At 35.4% G+C, this 27,942-nt stretch overlaps 1 protein-coding gene across 1 annotated transcript in view; it reads left to right on the plus strand.

The window, feature by feature from the left end:
* Window positions 1–27,942, plus strand: part of MEOX2 (mesenchyme homeobox 2) — a gene marked incomplete at both ends in the record, with an annotated part of 51,480 nt that overhangs the window by 22,963 nt on the left and 575 nt on the right. Inside the window, one exon of the mRNA XM_079538055.1 lies at window positions 15,783–15,955. Coding sequence (XP_079394181.1) covers window positions 15,783–15,955 — 173 coding nt within the window. The remainder of the gene's footprint in view (window positions 1–15,782; window positions 15,956–27,942) is intronic.

A 27,942-nucleotide genomic window follows, 5' to 3' on the forward strand; every position in this document is an offset into this window, starting at 1 on the left:
AGTGCATATGCATTACATCAGTTAGCAAATTCTGCTCATCGCTGCCTGCTTTGTTTCGGGTAAGACAGGGCATAATCTTCATCATCTGGAGTGAGAGTTAGAAACAGTGAGAATCAAGGCAAGTGAATACACAGAGGCTAGTCAGTGACAAGGGCATCTGCCTTCACGTCTTAACATCAGGAGTTGGGGGGGTGAAGCGGAAGGCATTTAGAAAAAAGGAAGCATTTCAGACAAGTACTTTGGTCCTGTCTAGAGTCAGCTATGCTTTGTCCAAGTGATGATTTGTACCGGATATAATATTACCATCTCTACATTTTTCTTCATATTGATTTAAAGTAAATGAGGAGCTGAACATCATTTTTGGCATCTCAACATTATTGCCTTTCAGGTTCCTAAACTACTTTTGTAGTTGTAGCTAGGAAGTTGTAGTTTTTGTAGAAATATTGAAAGCTTTGAGTAAGGACAGGTAGAGATATCCCAGGATATCGTTTTCAAAATGATTCACAAGGTTTTGGGTCTAAGAGGAGGATCTCTGTGTAATAACCAGTTAAAAATGGGATAGATAAATTTGATGGTCAATATTAGCACAAGCTGTAGAGAAATAGCTAATCCAGAACAGCCTTTTATGTCACTGAAGTTCATTTTCCTTAGGAAAAAAAATGTGTACAAAGGCAGTAGTACTTTCTACCACTTCTTTATTTTTACATACACATTATACACATAAGCTGAGTGTTGCAAGACAACTTATTGTTCATATCCCGTGTGAGTGCTCCATGGGATTATTATTTGTTAACAGGTTTTCAGAACTGGATTTCAGTCAACGGCTTTGTGTACTTTTTTACCAGGTTTAAAAACTGGATATGGCTGCCCTAAACACCTTATGTGTGCAAAGGATATTTCAAAACATCCAAGTATGCTTAGGAAGATGACAATCTAGATACTGATAAGTGATTTTGTGGTTGGGTAACCTGATGTAAGTGCCGCAAAAATAAATGTCTGTTTTTATCAGCTCTCTTATGATAAATTGTTGCTTGTGCAATGATGCTTCTGTAATTCCAGAAATTGCTTCCAGTCTGAAACTAGTTTTTGGGTGACTGTGGCTTGTACTCATACTTTGTAAATGTAATTCTGGGTGCTCAGGTGAGATGTCTATGAGTAAGGATGTCTTCATCTGATTAAATCATTCAATTATAAATTGAATAGCTCATACCCACTTTGCAATTTGTCATGTAGCTGATTTATACCCACTAAAACTCGTGTTTTCAGATATTGAAGCATCTGAAGGCTTATGAAGTTTAAGAACTCTATATATTATTGTTTGATGTTGTTTTTGTCCTTTTCTTCCTTATTTAGACCCTAGCACTTTTCTTCCTCAGCCTTTTGCTGGAAATGACTCTGAGGACAGTTCACAGTTTGTTTTTTTCTTATCATTCTTTCAATTACCACAGCCTTTGAGACAAATTATACTCGTGGGTTTTTTATTTGTTTGTTTTTGCATAAGCATACTCTAAGGAATTTCAGAATTGTTCCAGTTAAAAAGACAACTTTGAATGAGAGAAACAAGCTGCACTGTCATGTTGTACCTTACTGACAAGAGACCTGAACATTGTCCTATCACCCTGTCTGCATACCTTTAGCTGGATCATATACAGTCTGACTCCTTATCCTCAAATTTTTGTCCAGATCTGTTATTTAAAATGCAAAAATTTGAGGATACTGTTTATATGCAAAGCAATATGCAATCTATGTAAATTTGGCTAGCTCCTATCACACCTTATTTGAATAGGGATTGAAGTCTTGTTCAAGAAAAGAACTGCTGTTTACAGTTAAATAAATTGGGAGACTAGGTTGAAGGTTATAGCAACAGTGAGTTTTTTGCTCAGTCTTGCCTTAAAACCTGCTTTGGTGTAATAGCAATGATAGTGATTGCTGATAGGCAGTGAACAATGCTTTTTTTTTCCAGTGTCACAAAGAAGTGAGGTGCAGTGTATTTGATGCATTATTAGCTCCTGGGGGCATGGGCTTTCATTTGTAAGAATGCAGAGTCTTCTAGAATAAGAAGGGCCCTTCAAGTAACATAACTACACTAAAACTGAAGAATTAGTGTGTTGGAAGCTTCTCTGATAATATGCATTTTGCATACATGTTTTCATTCAAGGAAAAAGCTCCTAGGCTCTCCAAATTGTTTGCAGCAAGCATCATCTTAGGGAATTAGCCTACCTGCCCAAGACTGGTATTCTTCAGTGATTGATTAGAGTTTAGGCTTTTCCAGGTAGTATTATAAAAATGTATGTATTTATTGATTACCTTTGAAAATTTAGTAAGGTCAAGTATTAGTGCCCCGATAGTGTTCCTTTTCTGAGAACAAACAAAGAATTTAGGCAGGAGTAAACAGACAGAAAAAGGCTTCAATTACCTCAATTCAAGTTAAAGCAAAATAAATGAAAACAAATCGGAATTAGTTCTTATCTGATTAAAAGGCCATCCACACAAGTAATCCTGTTTGCCTTGCATGTTACTATACTATATACTATACATGTGAATTAGTGCTCATTAATATGTTGAAGGATAGTGGGTAATCTGAATTTCTTATCTGATCACCACTGATGCAATCCAAAAGGGAAAGGCCAGTGATTATTTTTATTTTTGCAGCTTTGCCTTAACTACTCATTTTGCCAACAAAACAGAAGGCTGAATTGTGTGAGAGTTAACTGCAAAACAAGTTTTATCCTTTGAAGGGCTTGAAGGGCTTATGTCATGGAAGTGAATGAAGAGAGAAGGGGCTGGTATTGAGACTTTCTATAGAGACTAAGTCAGCTTGAAAGAGGTGAAATCTGTGGAACCGGAAGTAGAAGCCACCATTAAAAAAATGGTTTATGTGTGTGTATTTTTATTGATGTGACTTAAAAGCTAAGGGAACTGAAATGAGAACATCCTGTTATAATTTCTTGACTGTGACATTTTCTTCTTTAGCTTTGGGTCTGGATAAGCAGCTGAGTGCCAGAACACCAAATAAGCAAAAGATTTAAATTCCAAAATAGAATAGTTAGATGAGGTAAACAGTGATGTCTTTTATGATGACGGTAGACCGAAGTCTGCTTTGGAAATAAGGTAAAAAAATAAGTTGAAGAGAAACTTTAAAGGGAAATCACAACAGGAGTGATATACTGAGATACTCTGGTGAGTTAGGTAAAACAAATGATAAGCTTCCTCCACCCCTCTATTCTTTTTTTGTTTCTGTTCTGCATTTTAAGGCATGAGAAGATACAGATTTCCTGCTTTTAAAAAGAAAGTGAAAATATATGGGAGTAGGAAGGCACTAAATTGTGTTTAGATAAAGCTTAGTGTTCAGCTAAATGCACAGATGCATAAACACTTTTTATGCCTAAACCACTGTTTATACAGCAATGAGGATTTTCCATCAGTTTCTTCAATTAAACAGTAGCTGTCTCTTTGCTTTTTAATGGAAACAAGGCAGTACTGCATAAAAACATCACATACATCAAAATGTTATGCTTTTTTATCTTTTATATGAGCTTAGCATAGTCATAATTCTAATAGACCAACATTTTAAAGTCTCTCCTTTTGAATTCTGCCTCTCATTTGTGAATTGATTCCAATTTTGTTTAAGAAAGCTAGTATTTTGGATGATGGCACAAGTCAATATCCAGTTTTTGTTTTTGTTTAGAAAGTTGGAGAAAGCTTGTTTATGACCAGGGACATCTGCCAAGTGCTGTGACACCACCATAAATTAACTATTTACTCAGATCCATGTTTACATCTGCAGAAGAAACTGTTGCTCCATGTCTCAGTGCCCCAAAGGCCTATAAATTCCCTGGAAAAAATTGCAACAATGTAAAAAAATACAACAGTGCAGTTACTCAGCAAGTACCATTTTTATAGGACTGTGCTGTAGCAGAGCATGCTTAGTCCAGCATCTAAATTAAATGCAAGCCTCTGGTGACATTTGTTCTACTTACAGGAGTCGCTAGGGACCACAGAAAGGAAAGGAGATGCAAGGCATCCTAGTTGGATGTTGTAAGCAATCAGGCAGCAAGCAGACAAGTCCTAAAATTGCTTTGTTACTGAGTAGCTTCCACCAGAATAGCAGGTAGTAGAGGAAATGAGTTTATTCATCACTTAACTTTCCAACCTCTTCATGACACTTTGTCACACTATGGACAATAGAGACTGGAAGTTCAGTTTTTGTTTCATATCAGTAGAAATTCTAAGCTGATCACAAGGATGGCTGTGCTGTCCCTCAGTCATAGGCTTCCCCTTCGTCTCAAAATCCTGTGCAGGAATGTGAGAGGCCTGTATTCTGGAGGCTATCAATGGATGAAAGAGTCTGGAAAATCTCCTTTCTTAGCACTAAGCTATGCAATTTTAAAGTAAGATACCTTAGATAAAAATAATATAATGACCAATTATCTTATTTAATTGAGCGGAAACTCAGTGACTGAGTAGTTTAAAATTAGATGGAATGAAGTTTTATGTTGAGTAGAATAACACCCCAGAACTCATGTTGAACTGCTATAACTCATTTTGTTGGAAAGCTGCAGGCCTTTATTCCACTTCTTAATATATCCTTTGAATTTGTGCCATTTCAGTGCTGCTTCATACTCTTGTTCCAAGCTGCCAAAACAGAATTCAGGAGGCTTTTTTTGAGGTTCAGAGGAGGGTTTTTTTTTTTTACCTTTCCTTCCTCACCCCATTAGCAGTGGCAAATGCAACACGTGCGGTTGCATAAAGCCCAGACATCTAGTTGCTGCTAACTGGGATATCTGCTCGAATGTCAAAAACCCAGAATGTGGGTACTAGTGTAGCTTGTTTTACTGAAGAATTAAATAACTTTTGTACAAGTTAAAGGACTGAGGAAGAAGTTGTACTTACTCAGCCAGTATCTTCAATTATAATGAATGTTTCTTAACTTACCCCAATAGAGATAGGTATTTAAAATGAACTTTGTTTAAAAGAGTAAAACAAACACTATATAGGATTGTAAAACTTACATAGGATTTACTATGCTTTGACATGCACTGTCAGACTATTTCACTAGCACATTACCAAAAGAGCCTTTCCTCTCCAGCTTAGATGCAGTAAGTTGTATGAGATGAATGATGAAAGAGTCAGGACATACTATTTAACATTTGTGTGCCAAATGGCCTCTCTTATTTTGGAAAATAATAGTTTCTACTTTTGTGTTAGTATAATGACCACAGAAAACTTTCCATTATTGAAAAGGAGTTGGAATTGAAGCTGGAGACAAAATGACCTTTTGATTTGATTAACACGCTGTAAACTTGTGGTCTTTAAAGGATTCTTCCCCTTGCCCTTCCCCTTCTTCTTCCCCTTCCCCTTCCTCTTCTCTCCTCTCTCGCTAGCTAGGAAAACTTGTAAGACAAAAACAGCTGATAATCAGGACTTTAAAAATAGTCATTGGAAGGTTTTCTGCCTAACACTAATTGATAGTAATATGTGAGAAATGAAAAATGTCATGGTTGGCCTGAAAGTCGGTAGTATAATTTAATTTATTTTTTATTTTTTTATTTTGCAACCCTTATTATTTTAGTTTCCCCTGAAAGACAGGTAATTCAATTTAATTGCATGTGGGAAAGTACTTTCCACTGTTTTTCCATTTTTATAGTTAGTGTTATACTTCAGAACAGTGTTGTAAAGTAAGCTATGAATGAAATAGTAGAATACACCCATAACAGTATCCTTAGTTGGTATAAGAGTGTATGTGCTTTTCTCTCCTTAAAAATGTCTGGATATCTACTAAGGTATGTTATAGGCACAGCTGGGACTGTTGACTTCATTTTAATGCTTTCTGAGGGATTTACAAAACGTGTCACTAAAACATATGTGGGCATATGCATTTACACAGAAATCTCTGATATTTCTTAAATAACCAGGCAGGGGTTACTTTTGTTCCTCATACTGGATGCTCTTACGCTACATAAACTGAGCCCTGTCCACTAGCAACATCCAGTAACTCAGAAAATGACTGCATGCAGTGCCTTGTGAGGACTAGGACATTTACCCAGACTGAGATGGATTGCAATTTGTGATCCTGCAGTTCTGTGAAATGTTGTAGATACTGCAGTGTCTGGTTAAGTGTGTTCCGGAAGGACAGTGTTTTAAAAGGGAAAAAAACACTTGAGGCAGAAAGAAAAAGGAGAAAAATCGTGCTAACATAGGATTAAGTAGAAATATTGGATATTAGATTTGCTCCAGACACTGTTTCTTTCTGTCACATGCTCAACATATATAAATTTTTCATTACATCATTAAGGAGTCCTTGAGAAATCTGTTCCATGAATGGAAACAAAAATACAGCCAGTGTCACACACATGGAAGGACTGCACTGAAAAATACCACTGTGAAATGGCTTCCTTTTTCACATAGCAGTAAAATAACTCTTGGAAAGAGTTAAAGTAGAATTTTTGTTATCCATTTATAGTTTTGTAGAATCATAGAATCATTAAGGTTGGAAAAGACCTCGAAGATGATCTAGTACAACTGTCTGCCTACCACCAATATCATCCAAAATATTTTTCTTTATGTGACTGTATCCTGAAGATGTACTTTGGAATGGGTGGGTGAAGCAATACAGAGCCTTAAAGAAACTCCCACTGTATTAAAATTCTGTACGTTTTTCTACTTTTATTACTAAATGTAGGAAACTAAAAGCCTGAATTCTTTGGCTTATGTGCAAGATTTTTTATTTTTGTTGCTATTCAGGAACTCATACGTTCACAATGAAATTTTCAAAAAAAGCAAACTTATGTCAATACGATTTTGACTTTAAGTTCTGCATATGTATTTTGAGAAAATCTGTACATATGAGCCTAGGAAAATAACTTTATATAATCAACTTAAGACTTCTCATACACCAAGCAAGCTGGGACATATAATGGGTTCAAAATCAGCTCTGACATCATGGAAGTAGAGAAACACTTCCACTGAAATTCTTGATCTTGCACCAGCCTGTATCCCATTGTAACCTGGGGAGGAACTTGTTCTATACTTACAAGTTGTTCTAGATGACACACTCAGTCCTGTATCATTTATTCCAGTGAAGGTACATGTTGCATCACAGTGTGGTCTATTACAAAACCACCAGTATTACTACGGATATCTAATTTGTGAGAAGTGGAGGTAGTGATATTATTTCCATATAACATCTATATACCTAAGGAGGAAAGGGCATCAGACTTTATGCTCAATGAAATCTGGAAATTACACCTTGATTTCAGCAAAGTTTGTATAAGGTGACTGTAGTCACTGCATGTAGAAAAGTCTCTTTGCCTATGGATAAAACACAACAGTGATTTTTAATTGGATGATACTTGGAAATTCATAGTGAAGATTTATTGTAGTGATATCTGGAAAGTGAATAACTGAAATCTTTATAAGGAATAACTAAATTTACACCATCTCAGTGAAAGTGTGACAGATGTCAAGAATAGTATCTTGAATGTCCAAATTTCTAAGCAACAGAATCAACAGCAAGAGCCAACTGCCATTTGGGAAGCAGACATTCTTGCAATGGTCTTGCAATGGAATTTCCTGCTTTAAATGCAGAAGACTATCAAGGTAAATTTGAAAACATGTAAAACTAATGACCATTTATATAAAGAAATTAATTTAGAAACCAGATTTCTAAAATGCATTGCTCAACATATGTTTCGTTTCCAAATATACTTTGGATTTTTAATAGTAAGAGTGTGTGCCTATCTTTGTAGAGAATAAATATATAACTATTTTCATGATATTTCAGTTCCAAACAGTACATACAGGACATATACTACTGTAATTTTCGTGTATATGTCTTAATGGCTGGTCACTGCAGCATATTTTTCCATTCACTAGCCTTACCTCCACTATTGCTGCTGTCAGTGTCTTCAAGCTAAATTTTTTTTTTCTTTTTTTTTCTTCTCACAATGAAATTCATGCACTGTGGGACAGCTTGAACTATATTTTAACAAAGACTGTGTTATACACATACTTGTAAGAAAGCAACTCTGCAGAAAGCTCACCAGTTGTATTATCTTATTATCTGATTATATTATCTGATTATATTATATATATTATATATTACATATTATATTACTATCTGATTATATTCTTTATTGTTTAAGTATTTTAATGGTTTTTGTTTTGTTTTGTTTTTCCAGACAGAAATTACAGATGTTTCTTTGTTAAACATGAATCCAAGAATACTGTTAGCTCCTCCAGCATTTTTAGGGGCATAAAGCTTTCCCTGCTTTGTAAAGCTAAAATGAAAACTCAGTGTTTTTGGGAGATAAGATCTGCTGAGAGGTGATTATCTGAATAAGTTCTTCGTGTTATGTATTCTTTTGTCTTAAGCAAGCACTTCCCTCACTTTGTAGTGCTTTAGATATTTCATGTATTTCATTTGCAGGAAAAAATCTGTTTTCCTAAGAATTTTTATACAATAAAGTAGGGCCCAGAGGAGTATTATAATGCTTACTTTACAAGAGATACAGCTGCTTGTCAAGGGAAAGGCTTTGATCAGGCCAGTGCTGATGACTGAGGTATGCACAGTGTTTGGGGTGGGCTTAATCTCCCTTCACTTTTATTCTGCCTCCTTTGAGTAGTAAAGAACCTCAGTGGGAGATATCTAGGAAGTGAGACACAAGAGAAGGAAGATTACATGAGCTGCTATCTTAACTATAATTTTTCCACTTAGATGTCTTTCTTAAAGAAAGCTGTGTGAAAAATTTCCTGTTTTATTTTTATAAATCAATTCTTGCTCAAGAAGTCTCACTGCTATTCTGTGAGTAGATGATGGTGGCATCTCCCACCTTCATTAATGAAACTCTTCTACGTGAAAGCTAATTAAAGAAATGATCCTGTAAATAGATAAACAATCTCCATGTGTATCCAGTGCTGAAAGTAAGAGATGTGTCTATGGAACTCTTAATGGGACTTGAAGTCCCACTAGATAAAATTCAATTTAAATGCATACTGAAAGCTTTCTGAAAGGGAAATATTGTGATGAATTTCTAAACAGGTTTTTAGGTTTTGTTGTTTCTTAAAAGATCTTTCAACTCTCTCATACTAACATAAGCTGTAATTATACAACTTATATTGTTTTCCATATGAAGAGCTACAATGGCTTCTATTTTTGCAAAGTTTTACTAATAAATGATTACTATATCTATATAGTGATATAGATCAGATGACCTGGCAGAAACACATGCTTTCCAGCATAGGTATCTTCAAAAGTTACAGCATTAGCTATCACAGTATTATGAATCTGTGTTTCCAATACTGTAGTATAATTCCTGGACTTGTAGTTTCAGGAGGCTGAAATAACATAAAATAAAATAAAATAAAATAAAATAAAATAAAATAAAATAAAATAAAATAAAATGGCAGCACTACTGGATATGTAATGGTTTAGGATGGTATATAGTGTGTTTCAGAATATTCACAGGTCTTGCTACACCACTTCAATTTATTTTTTCTGGGGAGTGGATATAAGGCTGTTTTAAATTGAAAGTTGTTACATATTGGGTTAGAACAAATTAACTCAATAAGCAAACAAAAATGTGCTTTCATTAGAAGGAAAAGATTTCATGTCACTTTGACATCAGACTTGTGCTACTGGGCCATTTGTACAGGCAGTACTGTGAATTATGGAATTGAAGGTGCTGTTTGTTCCAATTTTCAGAGGTGATTCTTTAAACACATTTAGTGAATTGTAGCCACAGATTGACCAACTGACAATGTTTAGTGATTTGGAATTGCATTTTTAACTGAACAAACATTTCAAGGGATCCTGGAAAGCAATGAGCAGTGTTTTAAAGACTGAGTAAGTTTAGATATGAAGTCTAAGGAACTTTGAGTTGAAAATTTAGAAAAATAAATGTAATGGAAAAACTTCTTAGCATTCTCTATGAAATGTAAAAAAAATGTTTGAAATTGACCATTTCTGGGTAAATCTTGTTCTCACATGTAGCTGCAGGGAAAAGAATAGGAACCATATGGAGGACTTTATGCCAGCTCTTGTATCTGTGAACTATTTCATTTTGCCAGAAAATGCAGTTAACTATAAAGTATCAGAAACAATCAGGTCAGGCAATTCAGCTATATACCAGCATGTACTTCATACCCATTAAAAACATTTATATATTTTCCCTGTTTCTTAATGTCCCTTTGCAAATTTAGCAAAATTGCTTCTTCATCAGTGTATCTCAGATAAGTGATATTATTCTAGATTATTGCCTAGACACTGAAGCAGTTTTTCCTGAGCTCATACTGCAGATATCTTGAAGGTTATGAAAGAAGGCTTTGGCATTGAGTCACATGCCTTTGTTGTATCTTGTTGATGTTTAGGATCTCTCGTTTGTTTACATTAGTGATTTAAACAAATGCAGGGGACTTATGTTTCAGATAAATGCTTTTAGTAGTGTTGATCTACTCAGAAGTGAGAAGTTTTTCACGTTGATTTATTTGTATAGATTATTTCATTTTAAATTAAAATATCACCTAGTACTTGTTTGTGACAAATGCTTGAATATCATTTTTAGGAAGGTATGCAATGAATAACATTTAATTTATCCATCTTCTCTATACGTTTATAGTGACATAAATTTAGAAATAGGTTATTCACGGTAGGGACATTCTGTGAAAATTGCTGGAAAATGTGAGGAAAAGTTGAGAAGCTGGTCATTGAAAGACAATGCTAGAGGTGAAATTCTGATGGCCTGTGTCACAAATTGTTAATGTTTGTTGTCACTACTCTTTGAAAATTCTTATCTGAGATCCTACGTTGCAGGTCTTGACAGAAAGTTAATTTCTGTATAAGGACAGAACGTTTTTGAACTATTATAAGAAAGAATAGCAGACACATTTTGTATCTGATTCTGAGAATGCTCAGCAGCAGATCTCTGTATCACTGATGTTTTATTGGTTGGTATTTTTTTTCCTATTCCGTGAGCAGGCCTTTCTTTAAAATTATTTTTATTTTCTATTTTTTATTTTTTTTTCTAAGCACATATCAAAAGCAAAATTGTCAAAATGATCTATTCCAGACTGAGATGCTGTACTTGCTTGGTATGCTTTATCTCAGTGATGTACAACAAAGGAAAAAGGAGCTCTGACAATACAGACGTTGGAATTAACACCAATCATTTCTTAAGAGTACAGTAAGATTAACTTTGGAGGATGGAGACTAGCACAATTAGTAATTTATTTTTTTTAATAATTTTTGAACTAATATTAAGCTTAGTAAAAATCTAAGCTTCTGAAATCCTTTTGTCTTTTATACAGTCATTTTAAACTTCTAATGCCTTTTTAGATGGTACTTTCTGCATCAGCTATCAACAAGCATTTTTAATTACCAGGAGACATTAAAGACATGTTGGAAAATAGTAAGAACAATTATGAGAAAATGGTATGACCTGCCCTCCTTGAAGCAGCATTTAACTGCCTACATTACGTGACATCCAAAGAACAAAGGTTTGCAAAAAGAGACTGATAAGGTACTAATACCTACATGTTAGCTGTGTCTTCTGAGAGATTGCCAGAATTCATCTGGGAGAAGGTAGAAGACAGACAACATAGATTGATATATTTTTCATCATGTGGTTTTTACCATCTGCATTTATTTTATGTTTTCCTTTTGAGAGGCAAGGACTGTAACTTAGATCCCCGTAGGCTTTGTTCTCAGACTCTACACCTACCATTTGGCATAAGATTTAGCCAGTAGAAGAAAACTAAGATTTTTGGGACATTTTTCTTTGCTTTAGTTGCAACAGCTGCAAAACAGATGTAAGCTGACATTAGTTCTGCCAAAAATCTCTTCCAAGTCTCCCACCCATTTTCCACCAAAGAAACTAGTCAGGTGATGTGAGCAGAGACCCAAATGTCAGGAAGAAATGGGAGCTCCCAGTCCTGGTTCAACAGAGACTTAAAAAGATGCAATCAAAAAAGCTCTATTTAGGGCTCTGAAAGGTGGAGCAACAACTTAAGGTGATAACATTTCTAAAAATTAGTGTTCCTCGTAGCATGATATCAGTGGAAAATAAAATTAACTACAGTAGCACTATAGCAAAGAAAATGAAATGATGGCAAGAGTTCAAAACTGGCGTTCACCCAACTGACACCCACCTAAGTCTCTTTTTAGATAATTTTTTTACTATCTCTAGTGCATTAAGCAAAATACCATTGTCTTACTAGCCAGAACTTTGCTAAAAGAGATTCTCAAAAATGACAGTGCTACTGTTGCATGGACCTCAGTACTGAGAAAGAGGAAGTGATCTTTGTTTCAGGTTTCTGCGTACCTCTCCAACTTTGAATATAATGTGTTTATTTTAGAGTATCTTGACTATTGCAAGTTTCTCTACAAAGTACGGATTTCTTACAAAAGTGTGATTCAGTAAAGGTATTGTCAATGATGTAGTTGACAAGACTCGTTTCTAAATGTGAGTTGAATTATAAAAATATTCTAAATTCTTCGCATTTATGGTATATCAAAGAGGGTAAATATGAACACTGAACAACAGAAAAATTGTATTGGCTCATGAGTGAGCTCCTCCATGTATTTTACGATGTTTCAACATGAACTTGAAGATCTAAACTTGCAGTTCTGTCTCCTGAAGACAATTATGTGGGCATCCAAAGCTATGAAGGCTGTTAGTAGCTGTAGTGGCCTTGACACTGAGTTTGTCTGTCAGGGTTTAAAGATACTACAGAGCAACACACTGGAAATAATACAGATATGAAAATTCTGTTGTTACAGGAAAGGTAAGCAGGTATATTCTCTAGTCAAAATACAAATGTGTTGTTTAACCTGCCATTCACATGAAGAATAAGGAACATTAGTAGGCCATGGCAACCCAGACAGGTGTGTGTGACAAAATGAGAAATCGTTTAGAGATTTGTGTACAGAAGAAATTTCCAGCATGTAGGCTAGGGTCTGCCTAGCAAGAAGCAAGGCAAATGCATTCAGTGGCATGCATCAAAAAGAAAAAAAGTGACTGAAACTTTGCCACTGTGTCAGTCTACTGATGAAATCACACTGCTGACAGAACTGCAGCTGCCAAGTATTTTCAACCTGGCATTTACTTAAAGGTAGCATCCAGCAATGGCTGGAATGTCTGAATAATCAGATGTCCATGCGTGCTTATATTCACACAGGGTCTGTGTGGGCTGTTGTTGCTAGCAGTGCTGAATTCTCTGTGCTGGCAAACACGAAGGATGAATGTTACTGTTGCAGTTGCATTTCCTTACATCAGTATCCCAGGAACCTGAAATTTAGATTCTGATGCCATTTATAAATTGAGAACACAGAACTGTGATCTTTGGGTATTAGCCCAAAAGATGACTCGGTTTATTAGGATATTACTGGCTGAATATTAATTCTGGTTTCCTCTCAGAACCCTTCACTGACAGAAAAAGTGTTTCAGTCACTTACAGAGATTACTATCCTCCTGAGAGATGCTTGAATGAGTACTTGCCTTAAACTATTAACCACAGCACAAGTTAATAGCTACTTAAAAACAAGTTCTGTTGCTTTTTGCGGCTTTTGTCTTTATTTGCAATAATGAAATTCCAGTGTTGACGTTGTCATCTGTAAATGTATCACCTTTATTTAAGGTCACAACTTTTAATGTGGAAAATAGTAATCCATGAATCTTTGTTACAATTACTGACATGGGAATACTGCACGGCTCGTGGCCTTACATGGGCACAGGTTTACCCAGGATGCTAAGAGGATTTTAGCAGTGACTTGCATGAAATATATTCCTGTGTCATTCTGTAGGTAAGCAACATGCACTTCTACCTGCTTTCAAACATATGAAACTGTTGGTATAAGTAACAGCAGGACAGAATGCTAAATAAAATAATTCAGAGGTCTCTTTTCAGTGGAAAGCTAAAATAGGAGCGTAAGTATCTATGGTCAGGTCATCTATATGGTATTTGGACCTACATAGGCCTATGATGAGGTGGCAGAAGAGGGAATTTTGGGGAATTAAAGCTATGTGCATATTGTTACAAGTGAAAAATCAAGTTACAGTGACAGTATAACTAACTAGTAAAAAGGAAAAATGATGATCTTGGTTTGATCTGTCAAGTTTTCTGTGCCAAGTCTGGATATTAGACCTTGGTTCCATGCTGCACCCAATGGGTGTGCCTTGTAGTGCAGTCTTTCCTAGAGAAGGCCAGCTGCTGCTAGACCTGAGCAGCTCCCATACTCACTCAGCCACTTTGGTATATGCTCTCAGTACACACACCAACAGTACACCATGTTTGAAACAAAGTTCTGTGTCTTGTCAGCACAAGCTAAGAGGTTCAGTGATTTGAAGCTATCAGCTTTAAAATATAAATTAATAACTCTAGCACTGAGTCAAGTATCAACCACTTCCCTGACTGAAAAAAAATTCAATTCTCTTCTACACAGCAGAGTAATGGATAAAAACTAAAGCCTTTACAAAATACCTTTGTACCTTTACAAAATGTAGGTAGTTGCCTGTAGTTTTGAAATTGGACTCGCTGGCCAGTTGGACTATCTCAGGCATGTTGATGATTCATTTGACACAGAGTTCCAGGGAGTGATTTCTTATGGGCCTTTTCATTTGGATGTTGATGCAGGTTTCTATTTAAATAAGCAGCTGAAGTGTGAATTTATCTGTGACATTTTTAAGATGGTTCATGAAGCCAGAATTTGACTAATGATATTCCTACTGTTCTCTTGCTAATTTTGGATTTATATGTGTTGTATCATTCCCAAACATATAAATGTCTGATCCTCCTCTGTTTTTCTTCACTCTCTCTCTTTTCTTTTTTCTTTTCTTTTTTCTTTTCTTTTTTCTTTTCTTTTTTCTTTTCTTTTTTCTTTTCCCTTCTTTCATTCGTTCGTTCTTTCTTTCTTTCTTTCTGTCTGTCTGTCTGTCTGTGTGTCTGTCTATTTCTCCTCCCACTGTTAGATCTCTTTTTATTTAAACATTCCTTACTAATAGCCATAGAATTGCTATCACTGAGTCCAGTAGTTTGGCTCAGTGTGTACTGAACGTACCTCCTTCTGAGGAACCTGGAGACCGGTTATCAAACTTTGAATAGAGCTCTTCTGTCACCAGTTGTACTCCTTAGGTGATCAGCTGTAGCAGTAAGAAATTTTCTATACTGATACTAGCTTACTAGCTATGTCGTAGCCTTCTTACCTACACGTTGGCTTGAGTAGGAGAGGGTTCCCATTATCACATGGGACATGCTTGCTGTTTTCTTTCTGATGTTTGTTGAATTTCTTACGAATTGTCTGTTTCTTTTCACTGAAAACATAAACCTTAAAGTGTATTCTTTAAAATACTTGAGCTCAAGTGAAGTAATAGGAGAGAACAGTTCTTGAAGTATTGCTCATTAAAACAATAATCAAAAGATATACATCCTGCAATGTTTGGATGCACTGAGAGTTGCCAAAAATGTAAAGAGTTGAAACTCTGCAGAAATTCTACAGAGAACCATTACGGAAATGAAACACTGCAAGGTTTTAGAGCAAATGTTTGACATGCATGAATGGAAGTAGCAGCTCATATCTGCCACGGTTTCTGCTGTTTTCCTGATTTACAGGGAAGGATCCATGGGTATGAAGACAAGCGTGTGTTTCTGAAAAAAGAAAGTTTGAAGAATTTAACTTATGCAGAAGGCAGTGTTGTTAAATTTGAGGTTGTTTACTATTTAGCTGTACAATTCCAACACTTCAATGTGTCATTTTTGTTTGTTTTTTGTTTGTTTGTTTGTTTTTCCAGATTCCCAAGAAGGAAACTACAAGTCAGAGGTCAACAGTAAACCCAGGAAGGAAAGGACAGCTTTCACCAAGGAGCAAATCAGAGAGCTGGAAGCAGAATTTGCTCATCATAACTATTTGACTAGGCTGAGGCGATACGAGATAGCAGTAAACCTTGACCTCACTGAAAGACAGGTACTGATGCAAAACAATGAACTTCAAATGCTTTCTCATTATTTGTTATGCTTAGTGGTTAGTAACTCTTCAAAGCAGAACTCTTGCTTACGTTATTTACAAATATCTAAATATATCAGATTTAGTGTTTGTATCAAAGAGATATACATCTATTATCTGTTATGCAAGTAATCTTTATTTTTACATGTGCCACCTACAGATTAGATTATCTTGGAGGCAGAGATGGGAAATGAAGACAAAAGTAATATGTATATTAAACTGGTGCATATCTTTTCTAATCTGTCCACGCTGATGTGGCTGAGAGTGGTAGGACCCAAGTACTGTATGCACAAGCAGTCAGTTTGCCTGCATGCAACAAATATGAGCATCTTGTTTTAGTCTATTAAATGTATGCAGTTGCTATTTGTCCAGAATTTCTGAACATCCTGTTTCCAGATGGCAGCAAGAATGGGAACACTAGCAAAACTGGAATACAGGCATTTTTAGCCACTTTATCTTACCCAGTGCTGTGAAAGCAGAGGAGATGATGGAATTTCTTATCACTGTTTTTGGTTTCCTGCTCACCAAGCTCTGGTCCGGGAAACACTTCTGCACATGCTCAAGTTTCATTGTGCATGTTGTCACATCAATTTCTAATGGAAATATTCATGTTAAATGCGTACAGAAGTGTTCCAGGATCTCATCCCAACACACTAAATGGGTGGTCAAGTTATCTTTCAAATAGTAATTACACTAACATATGTGTTTTAAAGATGTGTTTTATTAAAGGCATTTAGAATAATGGACCTAAGAACATCAAATCTGATGAAATGTTATTTACTATTTTATCATTGAAGTTGAAAGCATTTTGCACACCCATAAGTCGTCATTCTTTCTTCAGGAATGATTGAGAGATTGCTTTAGTTACAGTTGGTAAGATGATGATGAATTCATGAGACAGCATTAAAATAACACTGAGTAGAGATAACTATCTATATGTGTGTAGAGTCATCAGATCACACTATTGTTACATTAATAACATTTGAAAAATATGTGGAGAAATACTGTATGTGCACATATTTTCACTGACCAAGTTTGATGGTAAGAATAATACCACAAGCACTATGTATGACAAATTATCAAATCAGTTGCTTTGAGCTTCATTAACATCTTCTGTAACTAGACATCTCAGGTAGAATCTGTGAATACGTGAACACTCATTCACTCACACATGTGAATGAAACACAATTGTCTTTGAAGGTTTCTAGAGAATTTTTTTTTCTTCCAGCTTGGCAAGCAGAAACCAATGCTTTTTTGTTTGACCTGAAGATGTTACTGGGTTCCATTGGGTCATTTTCCTTTACTGAAATATGTCGGTTTATAAAGCATACAATTTTGTATCAAACAACTGATAACTTTCTGCCCTTTTCATTCATACTCATGTAAGCCTAGACAATTAGAATATCTTCCACACCTCATTTTGACAGCTAAGAGAAGGAATGAATTCTTGCCTCAGTAACAAGTTAAAATTTGTGTAAAACTGAGCAGCAACAGCAAAATTTTTTAACTATTTGCTGTGCAACTTTGTGAGAAGTAATCTGCTGACTTCGGAAAACATATTCCCATTTTCAATAGTAGTTAATTTGATCTGGAATTTAACTGTTGTCCCTGATAAAATGTTTTATTCTTTCCTTTAAGGATTGAAGTAGATAGATTAAAAGGATTTAAGATACTGTAAGGGTAAATACTGAATAGTGTCTCTGGAGGAGAAAAGGCATCCTATGCAAGACTAGTGCTGAGAAATCATTTAAGTTACAGGTATATTTGTTTTCTGATTGTCATATAATGTCAGTTCTGTTCATTGTCCTGGTAACTTTCATAATTTCTATAGAATTATAATTAGCCAACCTAATTATCCAAAATAATTCTTCTGTCCTTCCCCAGATTGTCAAAGAGTGATAACTGAGCTGCTATAGACACCTCCCTTCCTTCCTTCCTTCCTGTTTCCTTGCTTTCCTTCCTGTCTTCCTTTTTAAAGCCACTATTATTTAGAAAACAAAAAATATTCATCTCCATAGAATCCAGTTCAATATCTTGTTGAAATAAGGTAGTATGAGAGAAAAAAAAAAGGTATAGTGTAAAATCTATATCGCTAATCCAAAAGAAAAGGAAAATTGAAAGGAAAATCTAGGCATAGTTTTTGGATTCTGGATCACACTGAGCCAGGTAATGGTGTCATTTCTAATGTTATCAGTTAGAAGTGTCTTTTTTTGAAATCAGATATTTTGCTTTAATGCAAAAATAGTCAAGGAACTGGGCATGGGTTTCCATGGTGTATGGCAGTCTTCAGAAACTGAAAGCAGTAAATCAAAAGGCTTGAATCTTCTTACATATTTGGTATACAGTAGTATTTTAGTGATTAAAAAAGTGTCCAGAAAAAACTCTAGCACAGATCTGCTGTGAGACTAATTGTTCTTTCTTTTTCAATGAATAAACTGAATTCATATTCAGGACCTGTCTTTTCATCATTAGCGGAGTGAATTATTCATGAATGGGATAATTGCACCTATTTGTTTACATGCTGCTGTTATTCCTTTTTTATACTAGCTGTTCCAGCTGAGGAGGTCAGATTTGATGCTTATTTTAAACATATACAAGAAAACATGCCTTTCTCTAAAAATCATTGTTACTAAATAAGAACACAGTAGTGGGGTTCCCCAGATCACTCTCTCCAGAGATGCAGAAATGATATTTCTGAAGTAGTTTCCATATCCTGTATTACCACAAAGGCTGCAGTGTAAAAAAATGGTACCTGGTTGGCAGTAATTCCTTTGTTTGAAATCTTCAAACATGCAAGTAGTTATAGTCTCTGTTTCATCACAGACTGTATAACTGTGTAAATATATATGATGCAAGCTCCTGAAAGACTGAATTTGCCCAAAGAAAATTGAAATTTGCTTCAGCTGATGACAAATACAGCAGTGGATATCTTATGAACTAATGTATCCCCTCAGAAACAAGATTTCAGGCCTAATTATTTAGCATATTTTTTTTCAGAATTCTTTCTTTCTTCTTCTATATTGTTTTCTCTTCCTTCCTTTCCTTCCTTCTCTTCCTTCTCCCCTTCTTTCTCTTTCTCTTTTTTGCTTGCTTTCTTCTTTCTTTCTCACTTTTTCTCTCTCTTTCTTGCTTTCTTCTCTTTTTCTCATTTTTTTTCTTTTTTCCTCTTTCATGACATTATATTATTCAGAGGGAAGAGGAGCAAAAAATAATTTGAGAAAAGTATTGTTGTGTTATAACTTTCAGTTTATTTCCCAAGATGTGAGATAAATCATAGTCTATTATCTCAAGAAAGCTTTATCTTCCTCTTGACTATGGTGGTAATTTCAACCATACGTTGCAGCTTAAACGAGGCACTGACCAACTAACACTTCATAATTACCTTTCTGGCATTTAATCAAGCTGTAGAAAAAACATATGTCTGACCATATTAAATGCTACATAAGGGTATTAACATTTTCTGCAGTCATCAAAGTAAGTCTCCATTTGACTTTTAAAAAAATTTACAAAATTAGTTCAAATATAAATGACCCATGGAAGGCCATCTCACAAAAATAATAATGAAAAAACCCACACAGCATATGGACCAGGAGAAGGAATTAATCTTATCACTCCCTGAAAAGGAAACCTGAGTTACAAGACAGGAGAAAGAAATGAAATAAGTACCTCAAATGCCTAGATATTAAGAATGCACTTTTAGAGCATTATAAGCACATCTGGTGGTAGGATGGCTCTATTATGATACTGTAAGGATTCCAGAAGTATAGGTACATATAATTCCTGCTCCATGTCCTATGGAGTGCACTCACAATCCCTGCTCAGTCAGCAGTTAATAATTTTCAGCTGGCAGGCCTCTATTATATTTTGAAGAGCCAGTTAGACTAAAAAATATCTTCACTCCCCAGATATTTGTAACCTTGACAAGCGCATTCTTGGCTTTTTTGTACATCCAGATAAACTTGGAGAAGGTTCCATTCAGGCTTTTTAATATCTCGCTGTGGGATGAGGAGAGGAAGCAGCTGCAGTGGGGTATCAGAGGCGTGGTAAAATGGACATTTTTATGGAATTGATCTTGCCAAATATAGAAAGAGTAGGAGATCTTTCCACCTCACAAGATCTTTTTGCATGGAGCTAATCAAAAGAGCAATGTTACAGTTCTGCAGGCTAGATAAGGTTACCGGAATAAACAGTCAAAATACGTAATGCTTCTGTTTGCCAACATAAACAGAAAATCCCACCTAGTCAGATCAAATTCTGCTGATGGCAACGAGAATGTTTATTTCTCCTTAGCTTTAATTTCAAATATCCACCCAGAAGCCACCAGTCATTTATAAAATGCCTGAAACCTTTGATTGTGTGTTGACAAGGGATGCATTTTGTTCTAAATGATGAGTACTTTTGCATTTCTTTTTTGCTTTCCTATATGTAGTACCAACTTGGGAAGAGTGACAAAGATCTTTTTTAATGCTCCTTTCTATCAGAAAAAGAAGGAGGCAACATCATAAGTTAAATGCTTTTAGGTAATGTTGATATAGTACCTTGGGCACTGGGGCCATAAACCACACTGGAACATTAAATTGTTTTGGTTATAAAAATATTAAATAAGTTTTCCAAAAGAAAGGTTTCTCCCATGCAAATGGTACCTCAGCCCTAGATCACAAGTAACTTGATGAAAATTCCTTTCAGCATCAGTGTGCTCAGGGGGATTTAATCACAGAATTTTTTAGGTATTGAATTTGACTGATAAGGTTACAGCCAATGCAAAGAGAAAGACTCCACCTGAGAGTTCATAAATTGATCATACATGGTTGACCATATCTGTCTGATTGTGCTGTCACATCTTCTCTGAAAGGCAGCTGCTCATTCCAAGCTTCCATGTGCTAAACACTCTCTATGCACAATATAATAATGAGCCTGCATGGTTTAAAATCGTTTGGATTGTTTGTTTTATTTAAAGTAACATTGTTCATAAAATAAAACTCTATAATACTTCTATGTTTGTCTTGAGCAATATAAATACCAGCCATAAGAGTCACTGTGCTAACTCAATTCATTCTCTTAGGAAAGAATGCCGCTAGCAAACTTAATTATAACTAGTACATAAGTTTCATTTGCAAGAAAAAGAATGTACATGGCAAAACTTCAAATAGTATATTTACTTTTGCAACATTGACTGAATTCAAACAAGCAATTCCATGAGCAAAGATCCAAGTACTTCAAGCTGTTACTTGTGAATGGACTTTACACCTGCAGAGAAACCCCATGGAGTTCTGGGTGGGGAGAAATATGATTGTGATAAGCAACATAAAGCAGTGCATGTAATAATAGATAGAAATATTAGCTCCTCATATGGCTACTTTTACAAAGACTGTAAGGCTCTGCTATTCCCTACCCTTTCCTAAGCACAAATCTAATGAAGATATGGCTTGTTTTGTAACCCGTTCAAGGAGATAAAAACTTTTCAAGTTTCTGACTTATGGTTACATGAAGAAAATAAATAAATCAGAATAAATGGTATTGGAAAAGTACAAATTAATCGTTTTTACTCTTTTTAAATGTAGAATCTCTTTCTAGTTTCACTAGCTCTTTCTTAGGGAGGCCCTGCTGAACATAGCTTCAGCTTCTTGAGGCTTACTAACTTTAAAACCAGATGTTAATTTTGAGTTAGTTTGCCATGAAAAGGCTTAAGATTGGCTTATTTTGGAAAGTAACTGTAGAACTGCTTTAAATGAATACAAGTGATGGTGCTTCTTTCCTGTACAAGGATAATGACTTCTATAGCCACAGAGTCCTGTAGGGCTATCATAGGTTACTTTGTGCTGTGAAGAAGCATTTTGTCTCAAGCAGACGTTCCTCACAAGTTAGTTTTCCACCTTGTGTTTCTTTTGTAAGTTTCTTTTATATATGCAAAGGAATTTATTAAAGGCAGATCCCCCAAAAGATGTGTTATAGGAGGGTAAGGTAGATGGGAGTTCTAGGAGTAACCTCACAAGCTGCCTGTCTGCCTTTAGACAAATAAGAGAGACTCAAAAATACACCCTTAGCAAGTCAGGAGGAGGAAACAACCTGAAATGCATTGTGTCCAATTCTGTTTAAAGTGCATTAGTCCTGAAACCTATTGCAGAAAAGCTTTGAGTAGTTAACTGATTCACTGTGATCGTGAAAGTAATTTCAAAGAGCACTGGTGGAGAAGCTGGGACTTCTTTGGAGGGAGCGGAGGGAGTTAATTGACTGCTGTCAAAGATTTCTGAAAGGAGAACAAAATACTTTTATCACTGCTCTCTTCTGAAATATAATGTCTATTCCATCCTTGTCGAAATGTGGGAGGTATAAAGCAGAATGTATCACCTAAGCAGTAACCAAACCTCAACTGACTTTTATGTAATGAAAATCCAGAACTCCCTCCTACACCTTCCTGGGTGCCAAAAGTTACAGCTGTCCTTTGTGCACCTGCCAAACTCCCCTTTTTCTCAACAGCTGCTGCAAAGTACTTGTGAGTACTTGGTGCAAAGCTCTGTAATGTAACACTGAGTAGATTATGTTAGATCATTGAGAAGGTGACTAAAGCAATTTTAATCAGAAGGTTTTGGTACCACTTAATAATTTAGAAAAGTTAAATTTCTCTAAGTGATATGTTTTGATACAATTTTATAATAAATTAGAAGACATTTAATATCCACACATTTATTTAAATTGGTTTTAAGCTTAAAATATATTTTAAAATTGCGAGTGATCTTTTTTTTAATTAAAAATGTGAATTCTATCCAATTATATAAGGAAAAAAAATTAAGTTCAATTCAATAAAACTACTAATGTATCAAACTGATTAAAATCTCATCTTATCTTTGTTTCTGAAAATATTTTAAGTTGATAGTTTCAATTGTAAAAATAATTTTAAGTTAATGGTTTTGATTCTTGCAACCTGATCTAGTGGAAGGTCTCCCTGCCCATGACAGAAGGTTGAACTAATGATCTTTGAGGGTCTGTTCCAGCTCAAACCATTCTATGATTCTCTGATGCTGACCTTATTTTTTTTCATAGACAAGATGAGGAAAAGAAAAATGCCTGTTTTTTCCTTTCCTATTTGCTTTTATAAGTGTTTTGAGTAAGTTGTTATGAAAATGCTATCTCTACGTATGTGAAGAAGGTAAGTTTCAGCTGTAGAACATCAGTGATTTCTGTAAAGTCCAGGAGTTTGACTTTCTTTAAAATTTGGCAAGATAAATGTACTATCTAAAAATAAAAGGAACATTTTCAAAGCCAAAGAAAATCAAGAAGTAAACCTTCTTTTCCTTTTTAATTTAGAAAAATCAGGATTATTTTTTGTTTTCCATATTTTTACTTGCACTAGAAGAAATTCAATTGATAGGCTTAAAAAAAACAACAATCCAAGAAAAAGGACAGTGGCTGACCTGGGAGAAAATGTATAAAAGGCTTAGTGATATGTTCTTCCTGACACATTGTTTAGGCATAGAATTTGGGATACTGACTTCTAAGGCTTGTACTTAAAAATATGCATCTCTTATAGCTAAACAACAGCCTGAAGTGGCACAGCCCTCTTGTTTCCAGTACTTAAGGCTTGTGAGGTATCAGTGCCTTACATTTTAATCTTGTATGGGACTTATGCCTGTAAAATCGGGAACAGAAAACTTAATTTTAGATAAGATTTCAGAAAAGAGCTTTTTGAAAGAGAAATATCTATTTTCTTGATAGAAAAAGTCTCACTATTGTACTTGCTCATTTTGAATTCAATCACGCTTAATTTTTCAGAGAAGAATGTCTTTATTAAGGAATAATCATTAATTGTAGAAAATACCTATTAATCTTTTCTCTATATCTGCAGAATGCTAAAGTCCTTTGTCAAAAGGAAATATCTATAGAGTATGGTATAAGTTAACTATTCTTAACTTCCATGTGACTGAAGGGCTCCACTGAAGGATTGTTAAATTAGCAGTTTAGGTGATGTGCTTGTTTGGAACCAAAATTATGTGCTAATGTCCAGAAAATGAAGTTGTACTGAAATTATATGTAAAAGACAGAACAGTGTGGTTCCTAATCTTACTAAGGACTTTTATATCTAAGGATATACTGATAACTGAAGTAGTGTAGACTAACCATATCAGTTCCCTTGTTTTGAATCTTGTTCTGTGATTCTTCCAAAGTACTCCTTAAAATAAATTGGTCACAGCAAAAACATTTCTCTGGTACATCAGGAGACGCAGAACGTGATATCATTTACTCAAATCTTAAGTAACAGCCTAATCATCAGATGTGGAGATGCAGATGCTAAACAACTTGTTGACTAAGGGAAAAGAGGCTGTGCTTTCGTGCCAGTAAGCAGATGTGCTCAATAGACTGGCTCCTAAGTGCTGATGTAGAAACAGCTGTTAATGCTACCATCATCTTTAATATCATTCATTTCCCTCCACTTCCTTTGTTTTCCAGATATACATATGCTTGCTCTATATACTTACTCTGTGCTAGTCAGAGGGAGGAGAAGAGGGAGTGCATTTTAATAAATAATAGGCAATCAGACCCTGATTCTGGGAGGTGGTGAGCACATTCAGCTCCTGCTGAAGCTAACTAAAGCAGTGCAAAAGGACTCCTACACTGTCAAGTTTGTCATAGCTTTAGCTTAAGTTGTAAATGGAACAAACTTGTTCTTCCACTGGGAAAAAACTGCAAGGTTTTCAAATTCATGTCTTTAGACCATCTTTTTTTCTCTTTCTAAAGTTTCTTTAATTTTTTTTTTCATTCATATTCTCCTCTCCTCATATTCTCCTCTCTTCCCTCCCCTCCCAGTTTATTTCTCACCTCGCGCTGCCTGGTGTGTGTTTCAAAGTTTCAAATAATCTGTGCAACTGAAAGGCAGTTTTCCATGAATTGAAACAAATGATACTCTGAAGCACTTCACATAGTTTGTTTCACCTCCTTCCTGTTACAAAAATATGGATGGATCACATATCAGAAACTACTACACCTGCCATAACTGACTTTTTCAGCTCCAAAGGAAGTTCAGAATTCCTATATCTGAATTTGATCTTCAGAGGAAATAACAAGTGAAGGACTTGTCACATATTATTAGCACTTGAGCATAAGAGGTCTCATATAGAGTTCACTGGACTTGATGGAAACACTCCCCCCTGATATTAGTGTGCTTTGAATTGGGTTAAAAGTGGATTTCAGTATTTTAAAATGAAGGAAATAAGGATATATACATATAGAGAAAGAGACAGAATACCTAAACTGTTAGGTTCTCTTATATGAGCACCCCAGTACATTAACACAGCAAATGATGTAAAAATAATCTCACACTATTTTTAATAACAAATTTCACTGAAATTAATTATATTTTATATATATATGTAAACTATATAATATTACATTATATTATAAAAAAAATCATTGCCATACCAATAATGAAATTTCTTATTTAATATTCTTTAACTGAGATGTGAATTGTTTGAAATCATTAGCTAAAAAATCCCGAATACTTTTTCTTTTTCAAACTTTTTCTTTCTTTTTTTAAATGATCACCAGTTAGATAGGTGATCTGAATGAAGAGAAACTCCCTAGAATGATGACCTCTTCTGATCATTACCTGGAAGCTGGAAAGAATCATAGAATATCCTAAGGTGGAAGGGACACACAAGGATCATTGAGACAAACCCCTGGCTCCACACAGGACTACACAAAATTCAAGCAATATTTATGAGTGTGTTGTGCAAACACTTCTTAAACTCAGGCAGTTTTGGGCTGTGACCACTGCCCTGAGGAGCATGTCCCAGTGCCCATCCCACTTTGGTGCAGAACCTGTCCCTAGCCCCTACCTGTCCCTCCCCTGACGAAGCTCCATGCTGTTCCCTCAGGCCCTGTTGCTGTCAGCAGATAGCAGAGCTCAGCACAACTCCTCTGCTTCCTGTGAAAGCTGCAGTCACCATGAGGCTGCCCCTCAGCTCCCCTGCTGTGGGCTGAACCAACCTAGGGACCTCAACTGCTCCTCACCCATCTCGCCCTCTAGACCCTTAACCATCTTCATAGCCCTCCTTTGGATTCTAATAGTTTTATGTGTTTCCTTCTATTTTCTTGAAGCCACTAATTGTATACACTATTATTTTGTTTTTCATCAAGAACATAAAAGCATTCTGAGAATTGCTTAGATTTTTAAAACTTCTCGCTAGCGCTGTTATTTCTTCTTATGAAACAAAATTTTATGGGCCACTATTTCAGAAGTGGGATGAGAATATTCTGTTGTACCAGGGTGAACCCAAAGCCTATTGATTTTTGGCGTTTGGATTGTGCCTGTGGTCGCATTTACGATACTTCCCTTCACCACTGTAGTCACGGCTTTTGCGAGAAAAAATTCATTGTCTTAAAAAACAAAAACAAAACACAACACAAAATAAACAAACTGACATTTTAACTTCCCCCACATTGCTGTAAGTGGTGCACCAATACTGCCACTTTTTGAAGACTGTTTGCTTGGACACGTCTGATATGTGATCTTACTATGATAATTCCTAATATCACAGCAGCCACCAACAAATACCTTCCCCTTTACGCTCATTTCACCGTACATACCAGTTGCTTTGCTTCTAATGAGTTGACTAAAAGAAAGGATGTTCTGGGCTTTAAGGTTCTTAACTAACCTGGAATCATTTTGCTCTTTCCCAAGTGACCAGCTTTAACAGCTCACATTGGCTTTAACTGGAGCATAGAGTATTAAAAAATAGCAATACCTTTCTTCCTTCCCACACACATAGATACAAATCACGATGAGAGCTATCAATTCAGTTGCAGTAAAGTTTTAATATAAAATTATGAGTGATAGTAAAGGTTAAACACGACAGTGTTTCCTGGATGTATAAGACAGATTCAGCAAGACAGCATTCTTGTGGCTCTACTACTCATGTTGTACAATGTGTCCTGCTGTGATGGTTTCTTGCTGTTTCTTTTAAAACTTTAAAACACATTCTGCTAAGCACAGATGAGAATACACCGGCATTGCAAGCCTTATTGCATTTTTTCCAAGGGAAACGTTGTGGATATTGTTTATTTTTCTGTGGAACCCTCATATTATGTGTTTCATAGACACACATGTATCAGATTTTTTAGTAACATTAACTCTAAATGGATCAAATCCAACAATCTTCCCTTCATTCACAAATAGTGTTTTCAGTGACAGTATTATAAGCTGATTTGAAATCGGCCTTTAATCTAGTCGAATATATTTGACAGATGCTATGCACATCCTTTTCATTTTTTTCTTCTGGCTATTGAAAAAGAGTGCTTGTGGTTTGCAGAGCTGGTACTTTAGAACTGTGCAAATAATTTAGCTTTACTTTTTTCTTTTTTCTTTTTTCTTTTTTTTTTTTTTTTTTTTCCCATATATTTCTATACAGAGAATGGGAGGAGGGGAAATGAGTTTCAGCTGGAGTAAAATCTTGGGGTATAATGTAACTTCAAATGTACAGATACATTTTTAATCTTTCATGCCATTGATTTATTTTCCATTCTTATCTGAAATTATTTGATTAACTGCTGATTTTGATTCAAATTTATAACTGCTTTGTTGTCTGCCTTTGTGGGTGTTTATTTGTGTGAAAAATTTGAATAAATGGAATAGAATTAAGGATTTATCAACCAGGTTCATTTAAAGGCATTTGTAACATAGACAGGGAAGTAATAAGTTTTGACTGTAAGAAATGCTTTTTCAGGCATTTCAGCAAATTAAGAGGAAAAGAACTTTTACAGTGCTCTGCTCAAAACCCACCAGTTAACAGAAACAAACAGGCTGAAAACACTGAAAATTTTTCAGTGGAATTTCCTCTCCAAAGTGATTAGCTTTCTTTAAAATGTAATTAGAAAATAAGCAGCACTGTGGATACCACACTGGACTACTCAACAGCTGGGATCTCCTGTCCAGTCCCTTGTGGGTTCATTTGTGT

The sequence above is a fragment of the Tetrao urogallus genome (assembly GCF_951394365.1).
Source record: "Tetrao urogallus genome assembly, chromosome: 7".
NCBI lineage: Eukaryota > Metazoa > Chordata > Aves > Galliformes > Phasianidae > Tetrao > Tetrao urogallus.